The 27,777-nt window shown below is 36.9% G+C and overlaps 1 protein-coding gene across 2 annotated transcripts in view; it reads left to right on the top strand.

The window, feature by feature from the left end:
- The window catches only part of NDUFS4 (NADH:ubiquinone oxidoreductase subunit S4), a 110,230-nt gene extending 89,299 nt beyond the window's left edge, over positions 1-20,931 (top strand). For both annotated transcript variants that reach the window (XM_027076520.2, XM_027076521.2), the window contains exon 5: positions 20,714-20,931. In XM_027076520.2, the coding sequence (XP_026932321.1) occupies positions 20,714-20,817 (104 nt within the window). In that variant the 3' untranslated portion in view covers positions 20,818-20,931. The remainder of the gene's footprint in view (positions 1-20,713) is intronic.
- Positions 20,932-27,777: the final 6,846 nt, after the last annotated feature.

The following is a 27,777-nucleotide window of genomic DNA, read 5'->3' as shown; positions in this document are numbered from 1 at the left end:
AATTCTGCCTAATAGCTCTTCATTATTTGAAAAATAGTTATCATTACCTTATTCTCTATAAAATTTCATGTAAGCCTAAATGTTTGCCACTTTTCTAGATATGGTGGGGATAGTACCAAGCATAATCTGAACTCTAATATTAGATTAATGCAGCCTAAGACCGTATTAGTTTTTGAGGTAGCCACCTAAAATTTCTTTATGTTGATATTGCTATCAATGAAAATGCCAATTCTTTCCTCCTCATTTTCTATTAAGCCATGCAACATGGTGGTCAGTCATGGGAGTCAGTCCAGTCTGAATTCTGATCCTTGTTATGCTACTCTGAAGCTATATGATTTTGGATTAATTTCATAATGGACTTAACGTTTTCTCATGGTTGAAGTCATGGTACTTAAGTCATAGTGTACCTAGTCCAGTACCTTTTACCTAATAGTTACTTTGTATCTTATTAGTTCTGACCCTTACCTCTCTCCATCTGATATTTCTGTTTGTCTCCTTTGGATTTAAAAGCACTACTATATATTTGTACCTAATGCATTCTTTTGTTCCAGTTGGTCAAACTGAATTTGAATCTAAACTATCTATTTGAATGAGATCATGTCTATTTAAGTATATTGTTACTATAACGCAGTAGATCAATGTAAAAGATTATTAGTGTTCTGTAACATATTTGACATATATTATTATCTAAAATATTCACTTTACCCTTAGTATTATGTAGCTTATGATTAAGAGTGTGAAGCCAAACTGCCTGGCCTTTGGATCCATGTTGGTCTCCTATTATTTGTATGTCTTGTGCTTCCATTTTCTCCTATGTACAGTGGGAATTGAGGATTGCCTTCATTAATAGAAGTGCTTAGAACATAGTTAAGTTATAATTGTACATAAGTTTATCTTAGACTTTGTAGTAGGCTTTTTAAAACTTAAAAAAAAAACTTGTAAATGAAGCTCCTTATTAACATGTTCTTGGCAATTTCCAAATTTCTTAATTACATAATTATTCTCATGGTGGTCATAGTCTTTAAGATATTATTTTGATTTAAATTAAATTGCTTTTTAATTAAACTGTAATATAGCTTATCAAAAGCAGTTCTATTAATGTTTTCCATCTTTGCAGCCTACCATATTTCATGTCTGACACCTTGAAAATTATTCATTTGAGGTCTGTAATGTGAGTTTAATAACAGGAAATCTAATTAAATTGTTAAATCTCTGGTTAATGTCTAAGTGGTCACCAGGACTGCATGACTACAGTTGTCATGTGAATTGCAGGTGTGAACTAGCTGCTGCTGTTGAAATCAGGTGCTTTCCCACTTTGATTTCTACCTCCCTGGGAAAGAAAACTGAGGAACATTATCAAAGTCAGTAAACAGTGTTAACTTAAAAAAGTTTAATGGAGAGTATCTTATAATACTGTAGACTAATAGTGGGTCAGGAATTTTAACCTACAAGGTAGTAGGAATTCTATCTGTCTTAGTCACTGCTTTGTCCTCAGCACCTAGCACAAAACCTATATAATGGACATGTGATATGTGGTAAAATTAATTGACTTTCTAAAATACATCTTTCTACTCATCTGAGAGAGTTCTCACTGATTATTACACCCTTGAATTCACTGTAGTACTTGTGATCTGTCTCATTTATTGAACATTCAGCATTATATATCATGTAAAGAGATTTTATATATATAAAGTCCTATTTCTCTAGTTATTGAGGCAGCAAATCATTGAAACGGTACAGAATCCCAAATTACCCACATCTTACCCATTCTGATTTGCCTCTCTTGGGTGGGTGGATAATGGTGGGGACATACAAATAGATCCCCTCTCCTCCCACACCTAACATCATTCCATTGTGAACTAATGCTGGTGAAGGTTGGGTGAACCAATGTTCTGGTTAGTAACAACATTAAGAAGAAATGGTTTAGAAGCACTAATATGTAAAGACTATTGGATTAAGAGGCTGGTAATTAGGATTCTCATTCCATAACTGTCAGCTTCACAGGAGATCTTGAGCAAGTCATGTTTCACTATACTTTTGATAAACATATATCTTCATCTTTGAAATGAGAAGTTGGATGGGTAATGCACAAAGCCTATAGACATAAGGTTATGTCTCTTTACTTTTTAGCCCAGTACCTTATTCATTATATGCTCTAGGGGGGAAATGTGTTTTTGTTGATATGAATAAACAAAAAAAACCTGGCAAAGTGTATCCTATTAAATGTTTGCCTTTTGGGCATATCTAGAAATAGGAGGTTAGTTTATATACTCAGGGACTATTCCAAAAATGAACAACCTATACCCTTCATCCCATTCTTAGTTTTGTTTCCCTTACTTTTAAATGGTTTTAAGAAAAGTCATGACCATCAATGTCTTTGACGTAAAAGATCGTATTGTAGAGAATGAGTACAGTGAGGAACAAGATTTCCAGATTCATTTGCTTCCTAGAAACCATTTTTAATGCCTTCTAATTATATTTCAGACTCAGGTAATGAGTATCATTATCACAAAAGCTAATAAGGCATGCGTTTGTCACTATGCTTAGTGCTTTTCATCCTTCTCATTCTATGAAGCATGAACAGTTATTATCCCCATTTTGTAGATCAAGGAAACTGAGGTTTTAGAGACATTAAGTAACGTTAGCTAACAAGGTCATAATACCTATAAGTGAATGAGCAAGTTTTATTTGAACACAGTCGTAGTCATTCATTTATGTATTGTCTTTAACTGCTCTTCAGCTGCAATAGTAAAGTTAAAGAATTGTAATAGAGACCATACGGCCCCCAAAGTCTAGAAATATTTTGGTTTTGGCCATTTGCAGAAAATAGTTATTGACCCATGGTCCAAACCATTACACACACACACTGTCTGAATACCAACACCCTTTCCTCTGTGACGTTTTCTAAATCCAAAATATTCTTTATTCAGACATCGTGTAGGGCCTGCGCTTAAGAAATATGCTTCTCAACTGATAATTTAAAGTTCACAATGTAAGCACTAACATCACTGGAGCACTGACCTAGCTCTCTTTTACTGTGTCCCAATTCTTCTTTCTGCCCTTATCGCCAGGCTTGCTAGATCCTTTCTCTCATCTATAACCTGACTCATGCTGTTCCCTTTCTCATACTTAGTGCTGTCAAGAACTGGGATCTAGCCTTCAAAATATAGTTGAAACATTAACTCTTTCTCGGTCTTATTTTCCTTTCCCACCTCCATCTCCCACCCCCTACTGGATACACTTTCTCTCTTCCTTTTAACTCCCACAATGATTTATTCCTTTCTTACAGCTTTTATAGTACTGTTTTATATTTTTTGTGTTGCATTCCATCACACACTATTGTTGCTGGCACTGGTGGCTGGTCTGGGGATCAGTAGTTAAATAAGGCCTGTCCTTGTACTCAGACTGTTAATATTTTATCAAACTTAATATTTTATCCTGGATTATAAGCACCTACACGGGAAAAAACATCCAGTTCCACTCATCTTTTAATGTGCTCAATAAATATTGGTGAGTTTGAACTATACATTTGGATGTCTTATAAATTGTTCTCCAAATCATGTTTTAACTTTTCTGTAAATCACTTTTATTTGGCTACTTGTTATGCCTTTTATTATAATTAATTCCCTGTAACTAGAAATCTGGAGAAAGGAAATTGTAGTAGAATGATTAACAATCTCTTATATTCTGATGTGTTGGTAAAATACAACCAATGTTTTTCTAATTTGGAGCTTATCCTGAGTTTATTAATGGATAAACTTAAGTATATCCCAGTGTACTTAAGATGATGATTTCATAACGTTAGAGCTGTTTTCCAAGGTGTATGTTATTTGTTCTAAACTCTTTTTTAAGGATATAGAGGCCTAGAAGTTAATAAAACAAGACCAGATCAATCACATAGCTCTTAACTGATAGAGCCTGAGTTCCTAAATTTCAAGTGCAGTATTTTTTATACTATGCTGCTAGTAGATCTTAATCATTAGGTCAGCACTGTCCAATATGGTAGCCACATGTGTCTGTATAGCACTTGAAATGTGTCTTGTGCAAATTAAAATGTGCTCTAAGTGTAAAATATTCCCTGTATTTCAAAGACTTGGTGTTAATATCTAAGTTTTTATATTGATTATGTATTGGGGTAGGAAAAGAGGATTGAAATAAATTCTACCTCTTTTTTTTTTTTTCTACTATTTCTTTAGTCATTTGTTAAAGTGGCTACTAGAAAGCTTAAAGTTATACTGGGGCACCTGGCTGGCTCAGTCAGAAAACATGCAGCTGTTGATCTCGGGCTCATGAGTTCAAGCCCTGCATTGGGTGTAAAGATTACTTAAATAAACAAACTGAAAATTTTAGAATATATGTGATTCAACCAGATAACCTGTTTATATGCTTGCATCCCTATCCTATTGGAGTGACTATAAACATGAGCTAGTAAAAAAGGAAGAATAATCCAAAACTCACATCAGCTCCAATGTTTTGTCAATGTTGGCTTCTTAAAGGAGTGTGAATATTGCTTAGGTGATTAGATTCAGGAAAATCTGGAATGATAAAATAGTGTTCATTAGCTACTACAGAAAATCCATGTTTAGTCCCCAGAAAATACAGAACTTCATTCATATGCTCAGAAGTTTTTGTTTCATAGCCAGATTCAGAAGGTGCTTTCAATGAGAAAATTCATCTGTGGAAAATAAAAAGAGGATGATACAGGAAGTGATATACCAACCATATGCATCCATTTACATTTCTGCCAGATGGACTGGGCTTGAGCCCTCTTGGTTAATCGTCAAAAGTTATTAGAACTACTGAAGTTCTGTCTTTCAGATCAGAGGCACAATATACCTACCAGGATTCAAAGTGTGACAGACTTGTTGAACAGGTACTTTTCTCTCTCTCTCCATGGAACCCAGTTTAGGCACCAAAGAAGGAAGGAAGCTCTGAAAACATGGACAGCAAAAATCAATGATGATTTAAAGAAAAAGAATGATGAGACTTCCCTGAATGGCCTTTCAGGCGTAAGATTTGGAAAAGTAGGATCTAGAGCAGGAGAGAAATAATCTGTTCTGAGGTAGAAAAGAGTGCATCAAGGAACTAGAAGAATCAGCTAGGGCAGAGTGAGGACATGAATTCCAGGAAATGGGACGTAGGGGGTAGACAAGAGTCATTATGCAGAGCCTTGTAGCTTGAGGTAAGCATGGGTGTAGTGGACAATCAGGCAGGATTATCTACAGAAGTCTTATATGGGAGGCTTATAGATAGATATACGCAGGAAATGTATATTATTTTCTTTTGTATCTCTTATATATAAATACAAAAAGGAAATGTTCATTCAACTTGGTCAATTACATACTTTGCTATTCTGAAAGCTATCATAATAGTTGAGAACTTGTTAATTAAACTCCATTATATTTGCCTTATTTTAGATACTTCCTAATGTACCTATAGGACATTCAGAATTATTAATGTAGGTATAATTTCACTCACCTTGAAAAATCAAATATAATGTCATTATAACCGGTATCAAATTTTATCACTCCTTACAATCATTAAAGTTCTGGTGTTCAAAAAAAAATTATATGTGATTTACATTGTTTCTATTGGACAGCACTAATCTATAGTATTTAGCAGTATACAGAATATACATTGTTATATGATGTGAAAATATTGGGGTTTGGGAACGAATAATCAAAGATTCTTGATGTCTTTGGTGCAAAAAGGTGGTTTTATTAAAGCAGGGAAATAGGACCCATGGGCAGAAATAGCTGCACTTTCAAGTTGGGAGGGGGCTCAGGATAGCATAAGCCTCTGAGGAATTTGGAAACAAGATTTCTAAGACCTTGAGGGGCTGCTGTTAGGAAAAGGTCATTTACTATTGTCTAGTAAAAACTTAAGCCTTGAGACCCTTCAGACGTGTATCAGTAGGCCTTATGCTTGGAGGATGATTGCTAACATATATCTTGGGGTTATAGAGATAAAGGAAGTTTCCAAAGAGATTTTTACAGTATCCTGGAGGTCGGGGTAATGTCAAGCTAAGGTTGCCTTTTGTTTCTAGCAAAGTATTAACATTAAGGCCAGTTGAGTTCCTGGAGAAAGGTCACCCTGCCTGTCCCAAGTACTTGTCAGTGGGTTGTAAGTTTTAAGGAATTGTAATTTTTTTTCTTTTGCCTTGTTCTCCACATCAGTATACAGATTCTAAATATTTTACTTATATTCTATAGTTAATATAAGAAATAAGAAAACCTTATCCAACTTTGAGGATTTCACATTTTATATTGAAGAAATATAGTTCTGTTCTTTACTCTTACCCAGTATGAAGGATAAGTGGAAATCTTATGTTACACATAATATAATGATGAAATAAAGTAGCTAAAAGATACCAAGAGTATACCACAAAATCCCATTAATCGCCTATTTTCAGTTTCTTAACCAAATAAGGTATTGTGCAGGTTCATCTTTTTATATAAGAATATATTTCTGAGACTAAAAGAAGCTCTCTTCTTCCTGCTTTTAATAACTCCTATAACTACCACCCCCCAACCCCCGCTTCTGTTTTGCTTAGGTCTCTCTTCTTACCATACTTCACTTCTTCAAAGTTCTGTGGAATTAGGGAGTGGGAAAGGAGAAGAGACCGAATACTATTATTCTCCCTGTGGCTTCCCCTCTTCTCCTTACCTTCCCCTTTGCCAAATTTTACTTCTCAACCTCCCCCAACATACACACTAAGTAAAGGAAATATAAATACCCTGGGTGTCTTGGGTTTAACCCCAGGGCCTCATCCTGAAGGTCTCCTCTTTGAGCTCAGCAAATACTCCAGAGGAACTCTTCAAAGATAACCTTTCTTTGTAAAAAGAGAAAAGAGTATCTGGGGTTTCCTCTGAAATGTAGATGAACCTTACTTTAGTTCTTTGTGTACTGAAAAGACCCACCTTTCTCACCCATTGTGGCTTTTGTCTTTTCCTGGTGTTTCCTGAGGTGGTTGAAGGCGGGGAGGAGAAGGAAGCTGCATCACAGAGAGAGGAGGAGTAAGATAGTTGTGGAAAAATGGTCGAAGACTAGGATCTCCTACCATTTACATGCTAATGAAAACCAGAAATGGCCTTTTCCCTGTTTGATCTGATTTGAAACTTTGTGACTTTCCTCTGGTAGGTCATTTTACCCCCTGTGTTTTTCTCATTGTTGTTAGCTATAAAAACTCTTTGAAATTCTCAAAATAGTGGAGGGTTTCTTTCAGGAGCAGGAGGATAGAGGATAAACTGTGAAACTGCATTCTGTCCACAGTGGGTCTGTTGGAGAGGAAAAGCTGCCTCCAAAGTAATAGAAGGTAGAACAGGGGAGGAAGTAGACAGGTCGAGCCCTTGATTCAGGAAAATAAGGAGGTAGGATTTAGAATTATCCCAGAAGTAGACCCCATCAGCAAAGTCTGGACTTCCACCTAACTTAAACCTTCGAATGAGGGTCTCAACCTCACATCCACACATCTGTTAAAAGATGCCTTTGTTTTGAAAGCTAGGAATCATGACTCCTACAGATACAAAAGTTCTTGTTAAAGGATTCATTTTATCATGTGATATAAAGGAAGTAGGTAGATGTTATAGCCAGTTCAAAAAGTCAAAACAGCACAAAGTATGTAGAAAAAAGGAATGCAAATAGAGACAGATGGAGGTTTTGTGGGGGAGGGGAGTTAATTAAATCACCACCAGTAGGACACAGGACATAATTTGCATATCTATCATACAATTTAAAAAGAAATAAAATAGCCGAAAGACAAGGAATTAAGCTGGAATCTGTTAACCTGGAAGGGGTAGGGAGGGCATGCTATAGATAATGCCATTTTCTACTGAAACAGAATTTGTTTCCACTCTTCCCCTTTTACGATTAAAAAAAGTATAAAGAAAGATTATGATCACAAAATGTTGGGCTAATAAATAACCTGATTATTTATTTATGTGTAGCAAGAATGCCTAATTTGCCACAGTAGGAGAGGAAAAATAATTTTCCCTCTAACTTTCTAGGTTCTTGGTTGAGACTCCGCCCCCTACTGAAAAGATTAACAAACAAGTTTAATAACATTTATACCTCCTATATACCCAGGAACACTGAGTAATTCCAAAATGGCCATTGCCACCACCTTAAGTATTATCTCCAGCTAAAGACAAAAGATTGGGGGGGGGGAGCGGTGCTAGGGAGAGTGAGTTTGGAGGTTATCAGGCAAAGCACCATAAACAAGGGTTTAATTGTTATGCAGATTTAATTTCAAGACTTCTCCATTGGTGAGTTTCCCAAGTTTTAGTTCTCCTCTTCCTAGTACTGAGTGGGAGGCACCTTTACAAATGGAGATTTCCCTTATAAATGTAAATGTCCCTCACAAAAGGCCAATTTCTTCATTTTCAGAGATTTTACTGCTTCTGAAAAATAACAAGCTCAAAATAATCCTTATGCCAAAAAGGCATTTTTGGGGGCAGCAGTTCTGCTCTTTACCATGTAAGCTTTTGTAAGTTTGCTTTGCTGTGAAATTTTTCATAAGGAATCTCAGATTAGACTTTTTACAGCCAATAACTAGCAACCAGATTTCTTCTGTGTGATGCCTATTAATTTAGGCAAATTCTTTCTCCCTTCTCAAGGTCCCCAAAATATCCTAGGGTCCTCAGAATAAGGTTCTTTACTACCTTGGGGAACTTTGTAAGCCTGGTGCCAGGCCACTTTTCCTGGAAGGAGTTTGTAAGCATTAGCCTCATAAAGTCAACTTTAGTTCTTTTAAAGTGTCTGGTCATATCTGATTAAATGAGCATCATTGTCAAATATGTCGATCGAGGTAAAACCTTCATTGCATAACCATTGTTTACACTAATGTTCTAATAAAAAGGACATATTGAACATGTACAAATAACTGTATTACCATGAATATAAGAATATTTAATAAGAGTTCCCAAATTCTGTAGGGGTCATTCAGAGAGACTCCTGTCATTTAAGAATGATATAAATTTTAGTTTACAAAACAGAGTCTACTAAATTGTAGATACCTCAGAAGAAAGGGAAAGGACTTCCTTAAATGTCCAGAAAATAGAACATTTTAGGCCCTATCAGTGCATTCAGTCCTATATAGTTAATTTTTGTTTCACTGGATCATTAATTTATCTGGTGCTCAAATAGAGTTCTGGAAATGTTGACTTAGTCCACTGGTCTGGTCTTATAATTATTTATGTCATCAGAAGCCTAAAGCCAGGAATAATAGTCCTTCACAGAGCTCTGAGGCAGTCTCTCTTTGTTGAAGACAAAGCACTCAGGCCTGTAACTGATTTCAGGAGCTTTCAGGGAAGCATCAGAGTAAAACAAAACAATCTATCCATAAATGATAAAAGACTTAAGATGGCGGTAGTTAACATTACTGGTAAATTTCAGAAGTGAAATATTTGTAACAAGGGTAATGCAACTTAAAGTCATACCAAAAATGTTGTAGACAAAATATCTGTAAACAATATTAAAGACTCTTTTCAAAGAAGACAGTGAATGTGCATCTAATTTATAAAAATGGATGAACATAATACTTCCAGAGAAATATAATAATCCTGAGATATATTTCCTGAATGCACCAAACATTATAGTAAGAATAAAGCAAAAGTATATCAAGAAAATCAAGTAAAGAGATTCAGTAAGTCTGGGGTAGGTCCTAAGCATTTGTGTATTAATAAAACACCATTGATAAGTGATAGGATTCCTGATTTACATATACTAACCTTAGGAGATAGGATTTCCAAACTAAGGAAGATGCAACAAAGTTGTTATTATTATTTCTTTAATGTTTATTTTTGAGAGACAGAGTGTCAGTGGGGCAGGGGCATAGAGGGAGACACAGAATAGGAAGCAGGCTCCAGGCTCTGAGCTGTCAGCACCAGACCCTGATGTGGGTCTCGAACTCATGAACTGCAAGGTCATGACCTGGGCCTAAGTGGGATGCTTAGCGGACTAAGCCACCATGTGCCCCCCGCCCCCACAAGTTGCTATTTTTAAAGAAAACTGAAATTGTGTCTGATAAGTAACACAGCATGGACAGTGAGGGCACTGAGAACCTATACTTAGCATATAGCATAAATTTGTGAAATATTTATATTAATAATATTTTACCCATACACATTTAACCTCAGGAGGGTTAAGCATCTCTTCTGACTTGATAATTCTTATAATGCTACTCATCAATAATAACGTGTCAAATAAACCTAGTTATTTCCTCTCTTTTCACAAGGTTGAAAGAATACATCTTTGTGATCTTCCAGAGGCCCTCTGGGGAATCTCAAAGATAGTTTTAGGTACAAAGATAATCTGAATGTTTTAGTTTACATTTAGGCTTTTTTATTTTGAGGAGGCAAAAAACAAAATGTCTGTAGATTTGCACACTTAGGATAGGAATAGGATCATGGGTGCCAGACAAACAGTACTTGGCTGCTCACTTCATAGTGAGGATAAAACTGACAAACATAAGCGCGCCTGGGTGGCTCAGTTGGTTAGGCATCTGACTTCAGCTCAGGTCACCATCTCCTGGTTGGTGGGTTCGAGCCCCAGGTTGGGCTCTGTGCTGACAACTCAGAGCCTGGAGCCTGCTTCAGATTCTGTGTTTCCCTCTCTTTCGCTGCTCCTCCCCATTCATGTGCGCGCGCGCGCTCTCTCTCTCTCTCTCTCTCAAAAGTAAATATTAAAAAAAACTTACAAACATAAAAGGTAACGTAGCTGTAAAAAACCTGAGCTCTCACAGAAGTCATCAAGGACCTAAAGCATATAGGGTTCATATGTGTAAAACATATAAGGTTATTGTGGTAAACCACAGAACCTTTGAAATCTAGGCAGATGAGACAAAAAGAATTAACCCTTCATGTTGAGGCAGGGAACAGTGAACTAATGAAATAAGCCTACCAAAACTTAGCAAACTTTGTGAAGATTGTAAACGTTTCATAGCTTTTCAGACTTATTTTTTAGACATGTAAGGCAAATAAAAGTGGGGTTTTTTTTGTTTTGTTTTGTTTTTTACAAATCTTATATAACTTTCTGTATTCATTCAGGTTATGTCCTTCACCGTTTTCTTTCTCATTCTGGAACAGTTATTTACTTTAGGACCTAACTGTGAGGGGACCGGATCAGATGGGGAGGTCATCAAATGTGGGGCAACCCAATCAGGCAGAGGCCAGTGGTGCAAGCGGTGTAAGAATTCACCCAAGGCAGAACAGAAGTTTATTGAATACACTTCAAGGGAGCAGCAGGCAGGACAGCGAAGGAGAGACTGTCTCCTAGGCGGTGGTGGTGAGGGGCCACAGTTACTGGACAGAGTGAAGGAGTATAGAATTTTCCCTTTTTTGGTAATCTTCAGAACTGTGCCTGGTTGTAATTGGTCAGTTAGGGCCTGTGGCTATTTAGATGCGGGTCACTTAGGGAGCCTGTTTGCATTCAGCCCTGTGGTAGCTGTGGGCCGTTTTGCCTTGATCAGGTTTCCAGTGTTCAAGTTGGTTGCCTAAAAGCAGCCTCTATACTAACTGTTCTCTTTTTCCATTGGTAAACAGAAACACATCTCATTACTTTGCATACCAAGTTACAACTCTGCCACTACCGCTCCTAGTAGAATTTGATTAATGTATATTAATTGTATCTTTTAATGAAAGTTACTTGGATTTCATAGAGAAAACTGAGAGATCATTGAAAACTGTTACACACCAATATTTTTGTAAACTAGCAAAACGTAGAAATTCACATAACAACGAGCCACCTAGGTGCCCCTGGAAGTTAAGTTTCAATGTGACATACTACAAAACTATTACTGTTAAAATTACCAGAATAATGAATCATTTTGGATAAACACAGATTTATATGTTTTAGGATTATAAACATTAAGCAGAAGTAATACTAGCTTATTCGATCAGTAAATTTATATAAGCTCACAAAGAATATATCGAGGTAGAATAAAGATCTATGTGTTATATTTAACACTATTAAAGAAAACATAGCTTCTTTTATTAAATCAAAATTATTAAATTTGTCTTGTTTGCCAAAGATTCATCAATGTATTATTTTTTAATTTTTTTTTATTCTCTACACCCAACATGGGCTGAAACTCACAACCCAGAGATCGAGGCTGACACGCTCTTCCAACCAAGCCAGCCAGGCACCCCAGATTCACCTATGTTAATCTAAACTTGAATTCTTAAACAAACGTTCCTTAGGTCTTCAGGGGCACCTGGGTGGCCCAGTCAGTTAAGCACCCAACTCTTGATTTCAGCTCAAGTCACAGTCTCACAGCTCAGGAGTTTGAGCCCTCAGTTGGGCTCTGTGCTGATGTTGTGGATGGAGCCTGCTTGGGATTCTTTTTCTCCCTCTCTCTGTGCTGCATGTGGTCTCTTTCACATAAATTGGGGGGGGGGGGAGAATTTTTAAAATCTAGCACATTAAGACTATTTAGAAGTTGAATTTCCTTGTTTTCTAAGAATTTTAAGAATTCTTTTATTTTTGTTCTTGAGAGAGAGAGAGAGAGCAAGCAGGGGAGGGGCAGAGGGGTGGGGACAGGTAGAGGATTCAGAAGTGAACTCTGCACTGACAGCAGAGAGCCTGATGCTGGCTCGAAGTCAGGAACTACTCAGGAACCATGAGGTCATGACCTGAGCCAAAGTCGGAAGCTTAACTGACTGAGCCACCCAGGTGCCCCAAGATTTTTAGGAATACTTATACAAGCACTTATTTTTCTTTATAAGCCAATCAGAACAGAGCCTCTAAAAGAGATTTTTGTAATCTAATTCATTAATATCATGTAGAGGTAGAAAAACATTACCCACACATATGAGAGGTAAAGGCCCTTCTGAATTAATAGACATGTAGACAGACTAATAGTCACAGAGAGCTTACAACTTCAGTTCTAAAATTTCAGTCGTGGTTGAACAGTTAACAGAATTATGAAATTCACTAGTCCATACTAAAGAGCTGTTCTCTTCTAAGTGAGTGTAAATTCTTCATTTGTTTGAGTCAAATAAACCTCAAAGACCAACAAACCAGATTTTCTGTCTTTTCTCCCCCTATTTAAAATGAGAATAGAGGAGCACCTAGGTGGCTCACTCAAACTTTCTACTCTTGATTTTGGCTCAGGTCAGGATCTCCTGGTTCTTCAATTCTTGGCTGACATGGGTCTCTGTGCTGACAGGGGAGGGAACCTGCTTGGGATTCTCTGTCTCCTCTGTCTCTGCCCCTCCCACTCATGCTTGCAAGCTCATAAACAAACAACAAATAAATAAATAAAATGAGAATAGATCTCTAAAGCCATTAATTCACTTAAGGGAAGCATCAAATAATTAGACCATAAAACCAATTTCCAAACATAGTAGAGCGCAAAGTTAAAATTAGAAAAATGGAGAGTCAGCAAAGTTCTCTTGTATTTACCAAGAAAAGACATACCTGTGCTTAAAATAAGGTACGCAACTTCTGGTGTTTTGGTTGGTGGATCTGTTATTAGGTGTCTCAATGGGACCTCCAAAATTGTTAAAAGAATTTCCTGAAAAAGATAAAATCATGACTCTAATATAGATATAAATGAACATTTTTTAAATTTATTTAAATTTATTTAAATTTATTTTAGTCATGAAATAAGGGAGCCAGGCAGATATTGTAACCAATTCAAAGGAAAAATCAATATGGCACAAATTTATATAAAGGAAATTTGAGATGAATTACAAATGGAAACAGACTTTTTTTTTTCAGAGGGGGTAGGGTGGAGTCACCAGACAGAATTTATGTATCTATTACAGTTGGTTCTCATTATTCATGATAGTTATGATCTATAAAGTCCCAACAAACACTAAATTAGCAAATACGGAAATACTGCTCCTAGGAAAATACAAAGTTAAATTCCTGCAAGCCCCTGATCGCACTACTTTGTTAGCCAAGCAATATGTAACCTTTTTAAAATGTGATTTCATTCAGATGTTTAAAAACACCTAATTTAATGTATATTGTTGATTCATGAACATTTGAACTCATAGCCAACAGCACTTGTAACTTATGCCTGAGTGAAGCTTACCCGATACACATACTGGCATATCAGAATCTTTTTGTGCTTAGGAACACTAGAAAGCACTGAAGCACTATACTTGTGGGGCCATTTTAAACAGCAAAATCCTCAAGGAAAAAAATACAAACAATGTGGCTGTAAATAGAACACGAAAAGGACACTTGTTTACAATATGAGGTTGGAAACAAGAAGGCACAGAACATTACCTTACTTGACCTCAGCTGGAAACATGTATGTTGGCAGAATCTAATTTTAAAGGTCTGTGCATGTCACTAATGACCATGAAAGCATCATGAATATTGATTTGGGGGTTACAAGTAAATTTTAGTGAGTAGGCAAATTCACAAATACAGAATCCACAAATTATGAGGACTGTTTGTACCTACATTTTACAGGGTTTCAGAATAACTCAAAGACCATGATCAGGGCTGAGATCTGGTATACTATAGATACTACATTATTTTCTGGTGAAGCCCAGTTTTTTTCTACATAACTCTTCTCAGTCCCCAGTCGTAGGTACTGGCTGTCTTGTAGCCTGGGAAGTATTCAGCTTGACTCCTGACCTGTTGAGGCACCTGAGAGACAAAGATAGACATGTTGGAGGGGGTGGGGGAGAGATACTTAGATTTCCTGTTGGAGGTCTGAAATAATTTTTCTCTTGGCAGTCGTGTTATATATACATGGTGGCTTAGTGAGATGCCTAGTGTAATATGGGATTTGGAAATTCCTATGCACAGACCATACCCAAACCAATTACATTAACATCTCATTGATTTTTGGACATTTACCACTGTTATATAGTTTCTTTTTCTAGAAAAAAATGTGTTCTCAATTTCTAATGACTGATTTTCACATGTACTTTTGGAACACAAACCAGTTTGTTTTGTGGCAAATTCTGAATAATGTGGTTCCAATTACTGCTTTGGAAATAAAAATAATACTGTAGAGCAACTATATTATTTGAAAAGATAAAATTTAAGGGGGTCATTGACTATCACATCAAAGGTGGGATTTTATTTTGAGGTGTTGCAGCTGTGGCAGGTGTAGGGTGTTACTAATCTAATAAATATTTCAGGTGCCTCACATTTTTACCTTATTTGCTTGTTTAAATAAGTTCATATAATTTTTGTGGACAGAATTGCTTTGCTAGTGTATCCCAACGTTATTTCTCCTCCATGATATTTTCTAAAAGAAGATCTAAGATACTTTCAAATTAATCTGAACTCCCCCGCCCCCCAAATATTTATTAGGTACTAGGGAATTTCAAAGTAGAGGGACTTTTAAAGTGAAATTCCTCAAAGGCTATCAACCCCCTCCTCTTTTAAATTATATTTGAAAAGTTTATGCTTTGCTTTTACTCAGGCATAATATGGGTACATAGCCTGGTGAGGAACTTTGAAACCTTCCAAGTATCAACATACCTTCTTTGGCTTCCCAAAGCCTTTGCTATTCTCATCCCATGCCTCTGTTAGCAATGACCGCCAGTTATGTCAGTTTGTGCCAAATTATGTTGTGCTTCTTGCTTTGCACACAAATGGACAGTAGGAAAAATCATTAAACTGTTCACATCCGAACTAATGTCAGGGTTTGAGATTAGATTGTTACAGGTGAAAGACATTTTATAGGGCTTGAACCAAAGTTACTAGAGGTAACATATTTCACAAGCAATAAAAGCACCGATGAATAGTTTGCATTACTGGACCATAAATAAAATGGTTCTGTAAATAAAACTGAATGGAATTTTTATGTCTCATACATAGAATTCACAAGTTAATTGTTGTGGTCTGGTTTTGTTCAGAGGCCTTATGTGGTTGGTTTTTGAGTTTGGGGACTTGGGCTTTTTTAGGTACATTTGAAAGATTACCCAAACATTCATATCATAGGAAGTAGAGTATCCCAACCACTGCCTGGAGATCAACAAAATAAGTGGGCATATTTCCAAAAAAGAAATTAAGCATGAGATATTACAGGTCACATTTTATGTTTACTAGAGTATTTGCCAGAGGTACTTCTCTGATACTAGGGCTTAAAGATGAAAATATCTTTGTGAAAGCATTCCTGTGTGTGAAACAGCAAAGGGAGTCAGCTTCTCATCATTTAGGTGCTGGTGGTTGGATTTGTGGTTAATCCGTGCCATATGGCTGCTCTCCTCAGTGGGAAGTGACGGCAGCCCTAGGAGCTTACCCCATCCCTGGGGCAGCTGCTTTGGACTCAGTTGCTTTGATCATCTTCTGTTGCACAGCTGGGAAGAGTAAGGAGTGGTTTTCAGTGTCCTAATGGAACAACATATTGGGACCACTGTCATAGATAGACTACATCTTCATTTTGAATAAGCATTCTTCAGATAGTGCAGGTGTTTTCACTTCCATGGTCTCATTCAGAAACTCAAGTTTGAGTTCTTTTAAAAAAAAACTGAGAATTGAAAAGCAAATTCCTACCGAAATTTAAACATTTCACAAATAAAATTCCATTCTTAAATTTTTACGTCCCATTTCTTGCAAGTTATATTATGTTCTGTTTGTTGTTCTTTCTTTTCAAGAACTTTCAAAAAGGAGGTAGAAAAGGAGCATAATTCATGTACCTTACCCATTAAGTACAAATGTTTAATGCCCTTTCAAGTGTGGTGTTATTCTTACGGTTATCTTTTAAGCTAAGCCTTACTGCTTGCTCCAGTAGCCTTCATATTATCACAATATTATAATAAATAACTTGGGAAAGATTCTCATATGAAGTATAGTGGAACCAGTAAATTTGTTGATCCAGGCATTATAAGGTAAACACTTGGGAGAAGGATGCTTGGAAATGTGGTCAGACTCTTGATAGAGTTCCCCAAAAAAGAGCAAATTTTCATCACAGCATCAGATCTATATCTTCTCCATGATGGATAGAAAATCCAAAAGGAGATTTATGTAGACTCTTACTTGAGTTTCAGTCTCTTGTGAGTTATCATTAGATTTCCTCCAACCCTTTCCTTTTACTTAATCAGAGAAGCTTAGTTGCTTGTGCATCTTTGAGAACAAAATTACTTCCCCAGAAAAATGTGAGAACAGACTTTTTCCCCTGTATATCCTAACATCACAGGTGGCTGTGGTAGAGTAATAACATAGAGATGGACGCTGTTAGCAAATGCTGGTTTCTTCCATGTGTGTTTTTGTTTGTTTTCCCAGGGTGTTTTGCCCATCCACATTCCAATCCCTATAATGATACTTCTGTTTATTGTTGTTATCACCATCAACAGCAACTATAATCTGGCTCACAGTTTCTAAGAGCCAGGTCACTCCTTAGTTACCAGGAGAAAACCCAAACCAGTTGTTCTTTCATGTGTACAAAATCCCAGTCTTCTCACATTGCAGTGACCCTAACAGCATTTTGAGACTCCATGAACGAAACAGATAATAGAGCTATGTCTGCATTCTGATGCATTAAAAAAAATGTTTTTCTGAAGGTTGAAAGATTAACCATGTAAATGAGAGAGTAATTATCAGGTATCTGTCCGTGTATAATAATGTCTTTATTGGACTGGAGAATGTGTTGGGAAGAGGCGGTGGGGAGGGGGACAGAGTAGGGAGCATAGGGACTCTCACCCATCACTTGGCAAGAAGAGATCATGGAGGCCTTGGGTAGGTGACTTACCAACAGTCCATATAATCAGACAATTCTCTAGAAACCTTTTCCTTTCTCCACAACTTGGGTGGCTATGGAGGGACATGTATGAGGGACATAGACTTTCCAGGCATTCTTGAAACAGTCTTTTCAACACATTTCTAAAAATCAAGGGGGAAAAATATCACAAAATCACAAAGATTGAAAGGAAATGGGTGTGAAATAGATAAAAATTGCAATTATAAGATGCTTCTAAAGAAAAGGTTTTGTTTATGAGGTGGTTGGGTGCATAGTTTAAAGTCAACCTCAGTGAAAACTCTGGCTTTGCCACTTAGCCATGTGGCTTTATGCTGCTTATTTGTCTTCCCTGTGTTTTATTTTTCCTCATGATTAAATACAAAATCGGGGTGTATATATAATGCCTAATCAACCTATGATCTCAGTTTTAAAACTCTATAAAAATACATTGAAAGCACTTAGCACAGGATTTTGAATACCAGGGACACTCACTCCTGCCTCCAGGCCTTTGTACTTGTTCTTTTTGCCTGCAAGCTCCTTCCCAGACCTCCACCTGTCTTACTCTCCGACCTCCTTCAGGTCTTCAGTCACATGTGACCTTCTCAAGGAGGGAGGTCTTCCCTGTCCACCCTCTCTAAAGTGTTTTCTCTTTAGTGCTTGTTAGCATATAATATGTATTTTTTTATCTTAGTTATTACTGTATTAGCACCTAATATACTGTGCATTTATTAATTTCTCTTCTACTAACTTAAAGAAGTTTGGGAGTTTATTCACTGCTTTACCTTTGGTGTCTAAACAGTCCCTGACACAGAGTATGCAATCATTAAATGAATAGCAAATGCTGAGTAAATATCATTATACCTGCTTTATTGAATTGAGTATTTTTTATAGTTCACAGCATCATTTGCTAGCTAATGTAGGAGGTGCTTGAGAAGTTTATAATGTTAAAGTTATGCTCAGTTTACAGTATTAATTTGCTTACAAAATTCCTTTCTATAGTTAATTCAAAATTATTAGGTTCCAGTGTGATGAAAGTTTTATTTACATTAATACTTCATGTAGAAAATGTGTAGCTACAAACTGGCAGGTAAATCTGAGAGAGAAAGAATAGCTGAACATTTATCATGTGCTTGCTGTAAACACAAGAGACACAGTATTAGTTAAGGCACAGGCTCCAGAATCAGGTTGTCTTTGTTCAAATCTTCATGCTGTCCCTTCCTGAGTGAGCTTGTGCTGGTTACCTAACCACTCTGTGCCTCAGTTTCCTCAGTTATATAAAGAACATAATATTAATTCATATAAAAGTTTTAGAAAAGTACCTTTTTCATAGAATCAGTAAATGATTAAGTGCCAGGTGTTTTCTGAGCACTTCACATGAGTAAGTTTGTTTAAACCTCATGACAACGTATGAGGTAGGTACTATTCTTAGGCCCCTTAGTACATTTTTTGAAATGCAAATAGCTACTTGTTAATGTTCAGATCCTCTTAAAGTAAGACCTAGCTTTTTTTTTTCCTGTTTTAGTACATTAAAAAGTACTCAAAACTTTACCCTATGAAAGTAAGGTTACGTTTAAGCAAGTGAATCAATATTTTGTGTCCTGGATTTTGAGGTTTCATTTGTATGTGTATTTTTAAAGAGAGAGCAAAAGCAGGGAAGGGGGCAAGAGGCGGGGTGGGGGGGGGTAGATGGAGGGAGGGAGGGAAATCTTAAGCGGGCTCCATGCTCAGTGCACAGCACAACAACCAGCCCTATGACCCTGGGATCATGATGTGAGCTGAAATCAAGAGTCAGATAGATGCTCAACTGACTGAGCCACCCAGGTGCCCCTCATTTGTATTTTTAAACCATTTGTTACATTTGCTTTCCTGCTTCTCAGTTTCCTTATAGCACGTAGACTTTCATGGAAGATGGAGTTCTAGCAGTGGAATTATTAATTATTTCCTCTTTTTGGACACTGAAATAGGCAATAGTAGTGATATACTTTGATGACTTGATTTTCATAGGCTTCACTTTTGTGGCAAAATTGCATTCTAAGGGGCTATTGAATGAAAGCTTTGTGGCAGCAAATTCTATACTCACCAAGAGGCACTAGAACTCATGACTCACAAGATCAACAAGTTTACTTAATTAGACCTGTATTATTCAGTTTGGGCATTTTATACATGGCTACATGATTCAACCATGGATCACATGTTTCAAGAGGAGTTATTTGAAAAAAGCCCTCAGATAGAATAAATTACAGGTATGGAAAATGAATCTTATGAAGTAAAAGAGGTTTCTCAGACTAGGGAATAGAAAGATGACTTAATTACATCTTCAAGAAGGAGCATGTTGAATAGTTGTTCTCCATACCTTAGAAGAACTGAAGAATTGGGCTTACAGCAGAAAACATGGAAGTAAACAGTCCCAGCCCCCTACCAGAGATTCTGATCCAATGGGCCTTTGGTGAGGGCAGAAATTGTGCATTGTTATCAAGTATGTCCCTGGGATTCTAAATAGATAGCACTTGAAGCAAATGCTGAAATTTTTTTTGTATTTAATCAGTAGCCTGTCAAAGTCCAGAGAGCTGAACCAAGTAATCTTTTATGGTCTGCTGCAACTATGTCATTTGTATAAATAAGTATATAACTATGTTTCCTGTATTGCTTCCAGTGAGATCCAAACTGTTGTAAAGGCACTAGTTTTTAGAAAACAGTGAAACAGGTTATATTGCTTAATGCTCCCTACTGCAGTTATTAAGTCACATGTTAAATGACTTAAATGTTGGAGAAATGGAAAATTTTATGCGAATATGTAACCATTGATAATTGAATTAGGAATATTGAGCAAGGAGAAGTCAAATCATGGGTCACACTTTTGAGATATGGTAAATCATCTTCAGACAATATATTGGACCCTCTTATCGCACAGGATTATAAGGGAACACATTACTAAGTTTATTTCAGGTTGCTGAACTGCACTCCTGATAAATAAACATTAAATTTATGAAAGTTAGCTTCTGCTTGCTGTGCTCTTGAGGTATCCTCTTTAATTGTTTCTGTGGGTTTGTTTTTGTTTTCTAGGGTGGAGCTATGACATTGAAGAGAAGAAGGTTCCAAAACCCAAGTCCAAGTCTTACGGTGCAAATTTTTCTTGGAACAAAAGAACAAGAGTATCCACAAAATAGGTTGGCACTGACTATATTTCTGTGCTTGACTGTGAATAAAGTCAGCTGTGCAGTATTTATAGTCCATGTATAATACATTTCTTAATCTCCTAATAAATTCGACCTTTAATCACAGATACATTTTGTGGTGTCTATTTTAAATGTTTAAGTCTCAAAGTGAATATATTTCCTATATATAGTGGAGATTTGAGGTGATCATACTTCTAGGTAGTTTCAGTATTTAACATCTATTAAAAAGAATGCTTGAAATCAACAGCAACATTTGAGTTTTACACTTGGTTCTTTATAGCCATTCTCAAGTTAATAGTGCTATTAATGGTCTCCTGGGTGGCTCAGTTGGTTAATCATCCGACTTCAGCTCAGGTCATGATCTCACAGTTTGTGAGTTCAAGCACTGCTCCAGGCTCCACACTCTCTGCCTCTTGCTCACTCACACTCTGTCAAAAATAAATAAAATTTTATAAAATAGAATTAAATAGTTAAAAATTATTTTAATGTTTATTTATTTTTGAGAGACAGCAAACAGGAAGGGGCAGAGAGAGACACAGAATCAGAAGCAGGCTCCAGGCTCTGAGCTATCAGCACAGAGTCCAATGTAGGTCTCGAACCCGTGAACCTGAGGTCATGACCTGAGCTCAAGTCGGACACTCAACTGAGCCACCCAGGCTCCCCTGAAAAATTGTTTATAAATTACCAGCCATCATCGTTATAATGCTTTCTTAGAAATTCCCTTGTTTTATCTTAGGTTAGAGAAATTCAAGATTACATTGCAGTTGATAAATCTCATTACTGAAGTTCTTCTTTAATTAGAACTTTATATCTCGAAGTTTGAATCCAAATGAATTGTGTTACATACTAAACTCTGCCCAGGATTTCATGTTCATGACTGTGAGGGGTTCAGATGAAGATTTTATATTCTTATGAATTCAAAGACTCCAAGAAAATAATCAGTTCATTGATGGAGATCTTTTTGTATTCGCTATTGGTTTTATAAAATAGAAGTAAATAGATGCTCTTGCTATGTGCTAAACCATTTAGGTCATCCATTGTGAGTTATCAACCACATACTCCTGTCAGTCTCTTCGTTAAACAGTTTGTACACTAATCTTTATCATAATTCTGTTAGGCACTATTTCCCCCATTTTGCAAAGACCTAAATCAAGGCTTAAAGGACTAAATAACCTACTCAAAATTACACAGGTCCTAAATGCCAAAGCTGGGACTTGAACCCATATCTGTCTTCACATCCCATACTTTTAATTACTTTAGTTATAAAGAAATATGATCAGTGGCAGATGATTTTTTTGGGTTGCTAATAAATTCTTTGATTTTTTTTTTAATTTTTTTTTAATGTTTATTTTTGAGACAGAGAGAGACATAGCATGAATGGGGGAGGGCCAGAGAGAGGGAGACACAGAATCTGAAGCAGGCTACAGGCTCCGAGCTGTCAGCACAGAGCCTGATGCGGGGCTTGAACTCACGGACTGCAAGATCATGACCTGAGCCGAAGTGGGCCACTCAACCGACTGAGCCACCCAGGCGCCCCAAATTCTTTGATGTTTTGAAAGTTATATACTAATTATGTACTTTCTCATGACTATATTTCTTAAAACACTAATACCACATTGACCTAGCCCAGCAAAGAAGACACATCAAAGTATAAATTTGTACAATCTTCTTTTGAAGAGCCATAATGGCAATCTCTTTCCAAAATGTTAACTGTATATTCCATTTTTATTTATTTTGAGAGAGTGCATGTGCACATGTAGGGGAAGAGCAGGGAGGGAGAGAGAGAGAGAGAGAGAAGAGAGAATCCCAAGCAGGCTCCACATGGTCAGTGTGGCACTCGAACTCACAAACCAGGAGATCATAACTTGAGCCAATATTAAGAGCTGGACGCTTAACTAGCTGAGCCACCCAGGCACCCCCTGTATATTCCATTTAATTCTAAAAAGCCTCATCTAGAAAAATAGCCCATGGATATACACAGAAGTGACTGTACAAAGATACTACAGAATGGTTTCTAATAACTAATAAGCTGGAACAATCTAAATGTTTATTAAAAGAGGAATTGAGATAGGTGGGATATTATGCAGCTATTAGAAACAAGATGGGCACCTGGGTGGCTCAGTCAAGTATCCCACTGGATGTCAGCTCAGGTTGTGATCTTGTGGTCATGAGTCCCATGTTGGTCTCTGACAGTGCAAAGCCTGCTTGGGATTCTTTCCCTCCCCTCTCCACCCCTCCCCGGCTCATGCACACTTTCTCTCTCAAAATAAATACTAAAAAAAAAAAACTATGTGTTTGGAATGTTGTTAAAGATATATTGCTAAGTAGAAAAAAATAGCAATAGTAGATAACATCAGGGGGCATGCAGCAGCAGGTACTTATTACATCTGTGTACCTAGAATGTTTTGGGAAAAACACGTAAGAAAGCAGTAATGTGATTTTACCACTGATTGTGGGAGAGTCGAGTCTTGGGTCTTTCAACTTTGAAATGTATTACCATAAGGTTGTATTATTTGTATAATCAAATAGACATAAATATACAATTCAGATCTTGTAATTTTAAGCTTGAAATATATTTTAATGTGATTTGAATTAGAATTTTATTTCAAGGGAGCTATAAACTCTGCAAAATGTTACAGTATGGCTGTGAAGAAATTCCATAGAGGGCACCTGGGTGGCTCAGTTGGTTGAGTGTCCAGCTTTTATTTTCGGCTCAGGTCATGATCCCCAGCAACATGGGATTGAGCCCTGCACTGGGCTCTGTGCTGAGCGTGGAGCCTGCTAGAGACACTCTTTCTCCCCTAGCCCCTCTCCCTCTCTCACTCTCTCTCTCTCTCTCTCAAAAAACAAAAATCCCACATATACTTCAATGAATATAAGTTTAAATTTCAGTAAAATAAACCTACTTTGATCCCATACAATAAGGCAATACAGGCAAATTTTCTTCAAAGAAAGATACAGCATTCCACCTTAACTTTGGCTTTTAACAAATACAGCACTCTATTTCTGTTAACTCTAGTAGAACTAACTTCCTAGGCAACCTCATGAATTGGCTAAAAAAATTCAGTATTGTTCTTTTCTGTTGCAATATCTGGTCCCTTTTGCATAATAAATCAGTGAGCCTCTGCTTCTAGGTTGTTTCCATCTTTCTCATTACTCTATATAGGTGCTGCCCATGCAGTGACTTTTATAATCATATTTAGTATAATTTATAATTTATTTCTGTAAGACTAGCATCAAGGGGCCCCATTTGTTGTTTTTTAATATATTTTTTTTCCTTTGGGGTATGACAGATCTGAAAAGAAAGAATAACCCAGACAGCCCTCGTTTTTATAGTATATGTTTTATGTTAAGTAAACCTGTATGTAAAAGAAAATTTATAAAAAACATTCTACCAATAATAGTCCTACTAAAGTATACTATTGCCGCAAATTTGTCTTACTTTTTCACTCTATTTTAATGTAAAAATTTTGGTGTTATCATTTCAATTGTAGATACCAAGCTATTGCCTTTATTGACTGAATTTGAAACGCAGTTTATCTAGTTTTTAGTTGTAAACTGTAGTGACAAAGAAGTGACCTATTCATTAACATAAGTTTTTATTTGATGACTACTATGTGCTATGTACTACATTATATACTATGTTACACCCTGGGGTCACAGTGGAACAAGTCTGACAAGGTCCCTGCTCTCCTATTGTGGACCTAACGTGGGAGCTTCTATTCTGCCAGCAACGCTCGTCATTTTGAATGAGTAAAGATTGAATTATGGTTCAACCACTCACTCAGTGATCCCTATAAAGTTAATTAAGTTTCTCTAAATCTCCTGTTTCCTCATCTCCAAAATGGAGGAATTTATCTAATGGGATAGGTGAACATCAAATGATATATTCACAATGGCCGAAGAGCACTTACTGTGTCATAAAGAGGAAACTACAACATTGTGTGGGAGTTCTGCATCTTGAAGGAAGAGGTCTTTGAGTGCTCCAGCCCTATGACGTTCTGACAGAACTGACAGGACAGTTTGGTGCTTAGCATATATTGCTGTGTACTTTAAACTGTGTATTAGAATTCTTTTTTTTTTTTAATGTTTTATTTATTTTTGAGACAAAGCCAGAGCCAGAGCATGAGCAGGGAGGGGCAGAGAGAGAGGAAGACACAGAATTGGAAGCTGGCTCCAGGCTCTGTGCTGACTGCTCGGAGCCTGGAGCCTGCTTTGGATTCTGTGTCTCCCTCTCTCTGCCCCTTCCCTGCTCATGCTCTCTCAAAGATGAATAAACGTTAAAAAAAATTTTTTTAATAAAAAATAAAATATTTGTACTCTGATTATAAAAGTGTTGCAAAAATACTTGATCTAGGGGCACCTGGGTGGCTCAGTCAGCTAAACGTCTGACTTTGGCTCAGGTCATGATTTCCCAGTTCGTGAGTTCAAGCCCTGCATTGGGCTCTGTGCTGACAGATCAGAGCCTGGACCCTGCTTCAGATTCTGTGTCTCCCTCAGTCTCTCTGCCCCTCCCCGTCTCTCTGCCCCTCCCCATCTTGTTCTCTGTCTCTCTCTCAATAAGTAAACATTAAAAAAATTAAAAAAAATACTTGATCTATATAGAATTCAAAGATGAGTATAATCACAAATTCCTCCCATTCCAAGATGGCCATTGTAATACAATTGGTGTGCATGTATTTTTTCTATTCCCTACATACACATGTTCTTTTTAGAAAACAAATTACAATATCAATGTACACATATTTTTTAAATAAAATATTTATTTTGAGAGAGAGCATGCATGTGAGCAGGAGAGGGGCAGAAAGTGAGGGAGACAGAGAACCCCAAGCAGGCTCCATACTGTCAGCACAGAGCCCCATGCAGGGCTCAGTCTCACTAACCATGAGATCATGACCTGAGCCAAATCAACAGTTGGACGCTTAACTGACTGAGCCACCCAGGCGCCCCTGTACATATATTTTCTAAAACAAAATTTAGTATCGAACACTTTTTAATTGAGTGTATGTTTTCCCATGACATTTTTCTATAACATGATACCTAATGGACAATTTAACTTTGTTTTTCAGCGTTTAGATTTTTCTAATATTTATCTTTTATATTTTTATAAATCTAACATCTCTCCAGTCATACTGTAAATGTCTAGAAGAGTAAGAATTATAGTTTGTCTTCCACAAAGGCTCACTCATTCCTGAGAAAACTGAATAAACAACGGTCAGTTTGATTATTTAGAGGATTCTGAATACAAACCATACATACATCTACTCTCTCCTGGTTTTCACTTGATACATCTTTGAAATTGTTAGTGGGTATTTACTGGGATTCTAGTCAATAGCTGCTTGTATCAATGTTGTTTACACCCATCTAAAAATTGCACCAGGCACTAATGAGTTATTCTTTTTAAAGATTTTATTTTTCAGTAATCTCTGTACCCAATGTGGGGTTCAAACCAACAACCCCAAGATCAAGAGTCACATGCTCCACTAAGGCCAGCCAGGTGCCCCAAAGAGTTATTTTTAAATGCTTTTTTTTTTTTAAGACTCTAATATTTTTTAAACCGTTTTGTCACATGTATTTTCCTTCCCTTCCACCACATAAGTTTCATTTAAAACTAAGATGCATACATCATGATGTCACCTCTAAATACTTCAGGATGTGTCCCTCCTGAAAAAAGACATCATTCTTCTGTATACCATAATAGCATTATCACTGGTCACTCAACCAGCTGAGCCACCCAGGAGCCCCAAATTTACTCTCCTTTAATCATGAACAGTTCACCTGCTGAATTGTTTCTTTCATGACACTGGGCAATTTTAAAGATTTCAGGCCAGTCATTTCATACAGTGTTTCACAATTTGGATTTCTCTCATTGTTTCCTCATGAAAGGTTCAAGTTAAACATTTTGGTAACAATCCAAAGAATGCCAAAACAATCTGGTGAAACTTTGTTGGAAAACAGAATTTATGCAGTCTCAAAAATCAATCCATAAGTGACTTACTAGCCAAAAGAGATAAAAGTACTTTTATGGGGGTGCCTGTATAGCTCAGTCAGTTAAGTGACTCTTGATTTCAGCTCAGGTCTTGATATCAGGGTCATGAGTTCAAGCCCCATGTTGGGCTTTGCTCTGGGCATGAAGCCTACAAAAAACAATTATGATGAAGAAGTCTGGTATGTACCACTTTAACCAAGTGATCATACTTAACATCATCAGTAATGATTTTATACTCTCAAAGAGTCACTTTTGGTGGCACATAAGATCACTGTCCAACCACCGCCCCCCCCCCCACAAATAATCTCCAATTTCATTCTAGTTGCTCAGAGTTGCTCTTCTGCACCCCATACCCCATTTCATGTTTTATCACCCTTCTCTCACAACGAGAATCCTGCTACCTAACATCAATGCATTATTCATTTATTCTACAATACACACAAAACTGGTTTAAAATCACTAATACCACCAGTAACAAGCTACCAGTTAAAGTTCAAGATTTCTTCACAATTCTTGTCTTCAGATAAAAACTCACACAGAGTCAGAGTACTGTGTCCCAAGTTACTTGAATTAAATGTTCACATTGTCAATTTTCATGTACAATTAGGTTCATTTGTTCCTTTGCATTCATCTATGTGTTTTTTCTTGGTGATTTTTTAAAAATATGTAAAATTACAGGGCGCCTGAGTGACTGTCAGTTAAGCATCAGACTCCAGCTCAGGTCATGATCTCGCGGTGTGTGAGTTCAAGCCCCGCGTCGGGCTCTGTGCTGACAGCTCAGAGCCCAGAGCCTGCTTCAGATTCTGTGTCTCCCTCTTTCTGCCCTTCCCCCACTCATGCTCTGTCTCTCTTAAAAATGAATAAACATTAAAATTTTTTTTTAATATTTAAAAGTATAACGTGTTCAAAAATCAAAATTGTATTAAAAAGTTGTACTCTGGGGCCCTGCGTGGCTCAGTCAG

The sequence above is a fragment of the Acinonyx jubatus genome, chromosome A1, assembly GCF_027475565.1.
Source record: "Acinonyx jubatus isolate Ajub_Pintada_27869175 chromosome A1, VMU_Ajub_asm_v1.0, whole genome shotgun sequence".
NCBI classification, from domain to species: Eukaryota; Metazoa; Chordata; class Mammalia; order Carnivora; family Felidae; genus Acinonyx; species Acinonyx jubatus.
Note: the sequence above shows the minus strand (reverse complement) of the source record. Positions and strands in the feature narration are given on the sequence as shown.